Source organism: Marmota marmota, unplaced genomic scaffold, assembly GCF_001458135.2.
Source record: "Marmota marmota marmota unplaced genomic scaffold, marMar, whole genome shotgun sequence".
Lineage (NCBI taxonomy): Eukaryota > Metazoa > Chordata > Mammalia > Rodentia > Sciuridae > Marmota > Marmota marmota.
Window position 1 is genome coordinate 6,167,391 of NW_026000001.1, and position 8,737 is coordinate 6,176,127.

At 51.6% G+C, this 8,737-nt stretch overlaps 1 protein-coding gene across 1 annotated transcript in view; it reads left to right on the top strand.

Moving 5' to 3' along the window:
* LOC107157077 (toll interacting protein) overlaps nucleotides 1-7,249 on the top strand; it is a 28,801-nt gene extending 21,552 nt beyond the window's left edge. The window contains exon 7 of the mRNA XM_015503345.2: nucleotides 4,804-7,249. Coding sequence (XP_015358831.2) covers nucleotides 4,804-5,018 — 215 coding nt within the window. The 3' untranslated portion in view covers nucleotides 5,019-7,249. The remainder of the gene's footprint in view (nucleotides 1-4,803) is intronic.
* The last annotated feature ends 1,488 nt before the right edge of the window (nucleotides 7,250-8,737 follow it).

Here is an 8,737-nt window from a genome sequence, read left to right on the forward strand (position 1 = left end):
ACTTTCAAAAGTTATTGGGAGACATAAATTGGATAAGGCCTTATCTAGGCATACCAACAGGAGAGTTGGGACCTTTATTTGCTATTCTAAAAGGTCCATCAGATCCAAATTCACCCCGCATGTTAACTCCTAAAGCAAGAAAGGCATTAAAAATTATTGAAACATATATGGAAAATATGCATTTGGATAGAATTGATATAAGTTTGCCTTTATTATTTATTGTACTACCAACAAAAAATATTCCTACAGGAGTATTTTGGCAAAAATGCCATGCGTCATTCCAACTTGGCTATGGCTCTCAGCATGTGTGCACACTCTCAGGCCAGTGATGAGACACAGCCCTGCAGGAAGCAGAGCAGGAATGGGGAGGCCAACTTCTCAGCCAGCCCTGGGTACCTGTCATCCCTCACCTGCCGTGTGCACAGGGGGTGGTGCACAGCTGCCTTTGTGTGCTGATGGACCCAGCCCTGAAAACCCCTCTCAGTGTCTGTGCTTGAGGCTCTGAAGTCAGAATTACCACTGCTGCCTTTCCAGACCATGGGAGGAAAGCCACGGACCCTTCCACCTGTTCTTTGGAAGGAACCAACCACTTCACTGGTTAAAAGACCGGGGTGTCCCATGACTCGCAGACTGTGAGCCCATCAGAACTGGGTTGTCCCCTTTAGGTTCTTTTTCCTCTGCATTTCCTGGAAGTGCAGACCCCACAGCACTGAAGAGAGGTGAGGGTGGAAAAGGGAAATGTGATCAGAGCTTTCTGGCCGTCAGTTATAGCCTGAAGATAGAGTTTATGTGTGTGTGCTTTTTAAATAAAGGAGCATTTTGATTCCCAGATTAGTTTCCTTCAGATTCAGATAGTTAACCAATACGATTAATCACATGGTTCTAGTGGGGCTTTTAACATGGTTTTGAGAACCTTCTTGAGGTGGAGTGCTGGAAGATGTGTGCTGTGGAGCTCCTACCTTGGGGATACACAGTGGACCGAGAGAGCCAGTTTGGTGGACACCAGCCTGCTGCGAGTTCCCCAAGTGTTTCCCACTTGTGAGGAGCAGTAGGTCCTACCTGTGGGGGATTGGGTGCACTCTCTTCCTCCTCTTGCTGCTGGTCCTGGGGGAGTCTGTGATCTGAGCCCATGTGTGCAAGTTGGGGAGAAAAGGTGACCATGCCCCTAACCTTGGGAGCCCCTGGCAACTGCTTGTCCTAGGCTTCAGACTGCATGTCCCATTAATTGATACAGAGGGGCTCCATGAGGTTGTGAGCCACTGAGGGGCAGGCAGCAGCCACCCATGTGCTATTTTGGGGGAAAATGACCTTTTATAACTTTCCTACTCCTCTGTGTTGCTATTCTGCTTCCTTTTCCCCTGTTGTGTGGAGAAAGTTGAGTGGAAAGTTTATTTTCAGGTGTCTCGCCAGCTGGGCCTCTGACAGACACCCCTGGGTGTGAAGACAGGGTTTGGGTCCCTGCACTGGCTAGCGCTAGCAGGCCTCCCAGTGTGGCAGTTTCTGTTTCCTGCCGTGCCTCGTGTCACCATAGGCCTGGAGTCTCTGATCTAGGCAGGTGAGCAGAGCTGCTCCCGCTGCTCCCTGCAGCTCAGTCTCTTATCCTCGTGGCTGGCATCCTTGGGCTTCCGTGGGGTGCTAGTTACCAGTGTTGATGCCCCCAATACAGCACAAAAGCAGAGCTGCCTGCATCCACTTTTTCCCCTCTCTTCTGTTCCTGGGGCAGGTGAGGGAGGAATCTAGAAGAAACAGTAGCTGGCAGCTTCAATGTGAGTAGCCAGCTCTGAGGCCATGCCCTGTTTTGGTGAGTCCAGCAGGTGCTGCACAGATGCTCATCACCGTTTTCTGCACACATGTTCACAGTATCAGAGGACTTGAAGCCAAGTTGCCACTTAAATGATTTGTTCCATTTAGAGTGAGCATTTTTCTTTTTCTTTTCTTTCCTTTTTTTTTTTTTTGGAGTACTGGGGATTGAACTCAGGGGTGCTTGGCCATTGAGCCCCATCCCCAACCCTATTTTGTATTTTATTTAGAGACGGGGTCTCACTGAGTTTCTTAGCACCTTGCCATTGCTGGAGGATTTGGTTTTTATTAACTTGTAAGTTGTTGCTTAGAATTCTTTTCCTTTTGGCTGCTGCTCTGTGTTTCTGACTCCACCAACTAGAAAGCTCAAGACATAACATCATTACATAGATTACATTGTATTTTGTTCTGGGCATGCTCCATTGTGTTGGACGGCTAACAAGCCTTGAGCTCACAAAGCAGTCCTGGAGCTGGGTGGCCTTACCCCAGGTGCTCTGCAGGCTTCATTCTGCACCATGTCTCCTGTGCAGGGGGACCTCAGAGGCCGTGGCATGGGTGTTGCGTGCCCTGTGTGTTTGGGCGTCTCATGAGGTCATGGTGGGCTACAAGTGACGTGAGTTGGTGTGCCTTTGCCTCTGCCTGTGTTTTCTGCATGCTCGTGCATTAAGCACCAGCTCTTTTTGATCAGAACACTGCTGCGTTTGCTCTTCTCAACTTTCTGTTTGTGAGTAGAGAATCGGACTTTGCTGAAATGTGCCTACCACAGGTCCCCACAGTGTGTCTGTTGTAGCTAAGTGAGGCAGGTTCTGCCCTGTCCGACAGTGCTGATTTGTATCAATGCGCCAGGGGAAATGGCTGGCTCGAGGCCCTTCCTCCTCTCCTGTGGCTCCCTACCTGCACTGCCCGAGCCACAGTGGACCTTGTTTGTGTACCACCAAGGCCTCAAGGCTTCTGTCCATTCTTTCCCCACAGCATCCCCAGCTAGACCCCAAAAATCTGCCCTCACGATTTACCAAGTGTTTGTTAGACACATCCACAGTCCATCAGGGTGACAGGTTAAATGTAGGTCAAGTGTGTAGGGTCCACCCTGGAGGAGGGAGGAGCATGTCATCTCAGGCTCATTCTGTTCATTGTAGCTTGATCCCTGAGGTGCCACAGGCTTTTGAGTTGCTGTGCCACCTCACATGTCCTGATTCACGAGAGCAGGTAACAATAAACTGGGCTTCTCGGAGCCTGTCTCGCTGTGATACAGTCAGCCTGGAGGGTTGCAGGGAGATGTATAGCTGGCTGCATTTACATGGGCTTCCTCGTGCTTCTGTAGTCGCCCAAGTGAGGCCACGCGGGCCCCTCCAGGGCCTGAGCCAGGCAACATCCAGTCTGTGCTCTGTGAGCCTTGTGTCATCCTCACCTGGCCACGTGTGGTTTTTGCTTGCTTTCTTAAACAGCAAGATCTTCATTTTCATTTCTGTTTTTATTGTTGTATACGGTACTGGGGAGTGAACTGAGGGGTGCTCTCAACCACTGAGCTGCGTCCCTAGCCCCCTTTCTTTTTTTGGTCCAGGGATTGAACTCAGGGGCACTCGGCCACTGAGCCACATCCCAGCCCTATTTTGTATTTTATTTAGAGACGGGGTCTCACTGAGTTGCTTAGTCCCTTGTTGTTGCTGAGGCTGGCTTTGAACTCAAGATCCTTCTGTCTCAGCCTCCCTAGCCTCTGGGATTATAGGCATGCGCCACCGCCCCTGGCTTCCTAGCCCTTTTTACATTTTTATTTTGAGACACGGCCTTTCTGAGTTGCTGAGGCTAGCCTCGAACTTGCCATCTTCCCACCTCAACTTCCAGAGTGGCTGGGATGACAGGTGTGCACTACCACACCCTGCTGTGGTTTCCTCCCTTCTTGTTATGGAAGCTGAACAGCTCCAGGTGTCTCAGATCAGCTAGGCAGGTGTGTGGTGTGAAGGAGAGCATGTGTCGAGGGCTGTGGGAGTGGTGTTTTTCTTCGACCCTTCTCTGCTGGTAGGCTGGCTGGTTGGGCAAGAGTGCTGGGGGCGGAGACATGCAGTCACACAGCCCAGTTCCACCCATTAGCACCTCTTAGTGCCTTGTTGCCTTTTCTGCCTCAGAATGTAGCCTTTAGGGTCTTCTGAATTTAGCTGGGAAAGGAAAGCTGTGTCCTAAAATTAAGTTTGTTCCCTGGAATCTGGTTGGGAGGCTTGTTCACACTTTTAAAGCTTAAAGAATCGATGACGTTGTGACCCCTTGTAACTTTAGAGAGAAATTCAAAGGGAACTGTCGTCGTTAGTCACCCAGCCCTTCCAGTGCTTCCTGCAGCCTGGGCTGTCCTGTCTTAGACAGCAGGGTTGAGCTCAGTGGTCCCTGAGCCTCTGTGGCAGACTCCTCCTCCCAGCGTAGGCCTGAGGCTAGGTGACGAGCTGCTGTAGGCACCGTGGCAGAGCCTCCCTGAAGGCACTGGTGAGCATTTGCTTGGTGGGTTTTGGTGAGTGTGGTGTAGGTCCTGGGGTCAATGTGTGGCCTTGCTGGCTGCTGAGGGCTTGCCATGCTGTTCTCCCTCATTAATAATGTCCTTGCCCTACTGCAGAGGGCGTCCTAGAGATACCTGATGAGGGCATGTGCTCATTTCCAAGCTGAGACCTGTGTCGGGGCCTCTGTCAGGCAGGATTCTCGTCTGGAGTGGGAGTCCCTGAGGTATTGGGGGATCAGAATGTGTGGTCACTTGTAATTGTGCGGTAACTTCATGTGAGATTTGGGACATCTGACTCGGGTTTTGTGCATAAAGAAAACAAATTATCTAGCCCAGCTTGCCTGTGGTAGGTGTGAGAGGCCACTGGGTCTGTGGGTGTGCCTGCAGATCAGTGTTCAAGGAGATCTGAGGTTACCTGTCCCCTCAGGAGCCAAACAAGTGTGTTGTTTTTTCTTAAGCAGAAATCGACACCACACTTCTGTGATACTGATGTTCTTCCACACTCCATTTTCTGCTTTCAGGAATGCCTGCTGTCTGCAGCCCTGGCATGGTGCCCGTGGCCATGCCTGCACCAGCTGTGACCGCTCAGCCCCGTTGCAGCGAGGAGGACCTGAAGGCCATCCAGGACATGTTCCCCAACATGGACAGGGAGGTGATCCGCTCTGTGCTGGAAGCCCAGAGAGGGAACAAGGACGCAGCCATCAACTCCCTGCTGCAGATGGGTGAAGAGTCCTAGACCCGCCTGTTTTTCATGGCCTCTTGCCACCAGCCCTTTGGACTTGGTGACCCAGGGTTTCCCAGTGTCACCATCCCAACAAGATTCCTATGAAGACCACCCACATACCCCTTCCTTGGTCATCTTTGCTGACCCTCCCCACCGTTCTTGAGATGCATGTGGGTTTTCAGTTCCCGGCAGTCCTGTTGACTGTTGGTGGGGGTGGAGCAGCTCCCTCCTCATCTCGGGTTGGGCGGTGATGGGCAGCCGTGTCACTACACAGACCCATGCTCCTATTGCTTGAGGACCTGTGTCTCCCCTTCTCACACTGTTCTGGAAAGCATTCTTACAGAAAGCAGTTGCCTCTGCCACGGTGTTAGAAATTGCTGAGTGTCTACTGTGCCCTTCGCCTACTGGAGGCTGATCTCTGACTCTGTGGTTGCTATGCCAGGGCTTCTCTTCCTCCTGGTAGGCCCTCACCACTGGGCCTGATGTTGGGGAGGGACGTGAGTGCAGCACTGCTTTTGCTCCTACGTGTTCCGGTCCCTGGCTGCTGCTGACGTGACATAGGCGAATGCTGTGCACCAGGACTGTAGTCCAGTGGGTGGCAGAAGTGGAAACCCAGCTGGGGTCAGTGTTTGGAGATCTCTTAGGTTGGAGCTGCACCTGTCTGCCATGCAGCCCCCTGGAGTGTGGCGGGACCCATGTTCTGCTGAGCATTGCTGTGGGGGCAGACGGTGACATGTGGTAGGCCCGACTCAGGTCACCAGTGATGCACTTTAAACTGTGTGCCGAGAAGCCAGGCTGCGGTGTTGCCTTTTGTGTTGAATTGCAGTTGCTTTTGCTTCTCTCAAGTGTTTGCACCTAGCCTTTGGCTGTGAGATACAGGTGTGAAGGTGAATCCTATCAGTTCACACCTACCTGAAACATTTAGATGGAGGAAGTACTTAAGTTTCAACCTCTGTCCCTCTAAAAACTAGATTTAGAGGTTCACTAGAGGACAGTGCATTCTGCCACCTGCGGGTGCTTTTTTCAGGTGCATTGTTCATAGTGTTTACTTCCGTAACCCTGAGGCAGCGTGGTGGTACCGGGGCAGGAGGAGGTACCCCTTTGATAAGGCTTTGAATTGCAGGGTAGAGAAGATCCATGTGCTTTTGATAGACTCTACCACTTGCTTCAACACGCCAGCCGCTGGAATTCTCCACCCTAGGCTGCGGTGGGCCTGTGAGGGGGGCGTGGTGGGCAGCCAGGACTTCCCAGGCAGCTGGCTCAGTGTTCTCAGCAGGTTGGGCATGGGGCTCGCTGGCTTGCAGCACCCACCTCCAGGGCCTAGGTATGATTGCAGCTCCTGGGTCCTGTCATACTTTTGCTGTCTGTCTAATGCATGTGTTGCTGCTGGGCATGTCCTAGGGAGAGCGTCACAGAACCAGCCCCAGAGCTGCCACCACAGCGCCTATGGAGGCAGCATTCGTGGGTTGGCACTCATGTGAGGAGAGTGGCAGTTTTAAGATGACTTTGAACTTCCTGTGGTTTCTTCCTTTTCTTTTTCATGAACACTTTATTTTTTTAATAGACCAAAAAAAGACCACATTTTCTTAGGCCATTAGTTAAGTAGGACTTCTTCCGTTCACTGTGTGTCATCTTCTGTTGGGAGTCCAGGGCAGTGGGAGGTGTCGTGCTCTCAGTTCTTGTTCACTCCACCACGTCGCAACCTGTGTCCAGTATTGGTAAAAGGTTGCCATGCTTGGAAGGAGTGTTTTGACCCAGCTCAAAGGCAGAGGTCAGGGCAGACGCACATGGGCTCCTTCCTGGCTGGGGGCAAGCTCTTGCTGGGTCTGGCTGCTCCTGTCCCTGTGTTTGAGGATGCAGGCTATGGCAAGCCACACCCAGTGTTCAGTGAGGCTGGTCTGCCCTGTTAGGCCCACTGTGTGCTAGAGCTTGTGCCCTCTGGCTTCCACCTCACCCTCTGTGTGATGAGAAGGACTTTGTGTAGTTTGATTACGCCGCATCCTCTCGAGGCCGTCTCTTCCCTTAATGGACTCTCTGCCGTTGGCTGAAACCCGCTGTGCGGGTGTTAGTGGGGTTGTCTCAGAACTGTGTGTCCCTGGATATTTGCTGTGTGTGGGGGAATCCAGATCCAGATTTTTCTTTGATTGTAAAATATATTTTTACTTTTCAGTCTTCTTATTTAATAAACGGTCTATACAAAAATAGAGAAATAAAGTCCCCTAAGGGAAAGTTTACCATCTTCATTCCTGAGTGTTTTTTAATGAGGCTCCTGGTGTGCAGTGGTGATGACCCGGGCAGAATCGGCAGGTGCACTCAGTAATAGCAACTTGCTTCAGGGTTGTCAGGATGAAAACTGAAGGTGACGGAGGCAGAACCGTAAAGGCCTGGCCTTTTTGTTGTTCCCACTGGAGGCAGGAGAATTGGAGCTCTGCTCTAAGGTGGCCATAGGCGTGGATTGCAGTTGTGACTGGCTCCCTGTTGCCAAGCACCTTTCTTATTTTTTGTAATTTCTTTCTTCCAGACTACTTTGACCTGGTAGTGTGCCAGAACTGGGTACCACCACTTGTTTCTTGGGGGTCTGATGTGACTCCCTGCTCAGGGACAGTGCGCCTCAGACGATGACTAGACTAGTTAAGGAACCAGCTGTCCACCTGGGAGCAATGGGGCAGAGCCCCTCATGACAGAATACCTAAAATTCCAGGGAGAAAAGCTCAAATACACTTTTCTGAGTGTAGAGCTGGGCCCACAGGAAAGCGGGGAAGTCCCCAAGGTGGGGGTGAGGTGTGTATGGAACCGTCGAGGGCTGAGAGGAGGGCCTGGTCTCCATTTGCAGCATTTTCTTCAGGGTGTGTCAGAGTGCCAGCACTGGGAGACACTCCATTGGCTTCCCTTTGTGGACGGGCGCAGAGGTCTGATGCCTTGAAACATACAGGGCATTAGCTGATGACAGGCCTGGATCAGGATCAGACCTCATTCAAGCCAGGACATTGGAGAGGAGGCAATAGTCTCCTAGTGTATGGAACCTCATCCCTAGTGTATGGAAACACCCACCTGTGGGCACACACAGACGAGAAGGAAAGGGGCTTGCCAGGGCATTGGAAGTTAATGATCCAGTCCTCCCTACTGACTTGGAGTTTGGTCCATGCTCCTGTGCAGCTCAGGAAGCCTCTGTGAGATCCACGGGTGTCCCCACAGAGTGGCAGAAGCAAAAGCACGTCTTCCTATAGGAACGTGTGGTTGACATGGGCTGCCAAACATGCACTTACCAGTTTGAGAGCACTGGAGGCGTCTTCCACAAGGAAGCAGCAAGCAGCCAGACCCTTGGGCTCCAGGCATTCAGGGTTCCCTCTGGGTGACGTGTGCCGGGTTCCCTGACCTTCATAGACTAAGGTGCAATGTGAACAAGAAGGGACTGTTAAAGCACACAGCATGGGAAGAACCCGGGAACGCCTAACAGTGGGCACTGCCACCCCAGAGTGCACGTCTCTGCAGACGTGGGTCCTCTGGTGGGCATCATAGAGGAGAGACACGTGGACAGGTTGAGAGGTAGGAGATGAGACCTGGCCTCTGAATGGATGCTGGGGTCAGTGAGGGACTCAGGGTCTGAAAGGACAGAGGCCAAGAATATTTTGGGTCTAATGAGATAATAATAGTCACAGTGAACAGAGCATGACTATGTGAACAATGTAAACCATAATGTTTAAGGTGGGATAAAGTAATTTTAATACTTG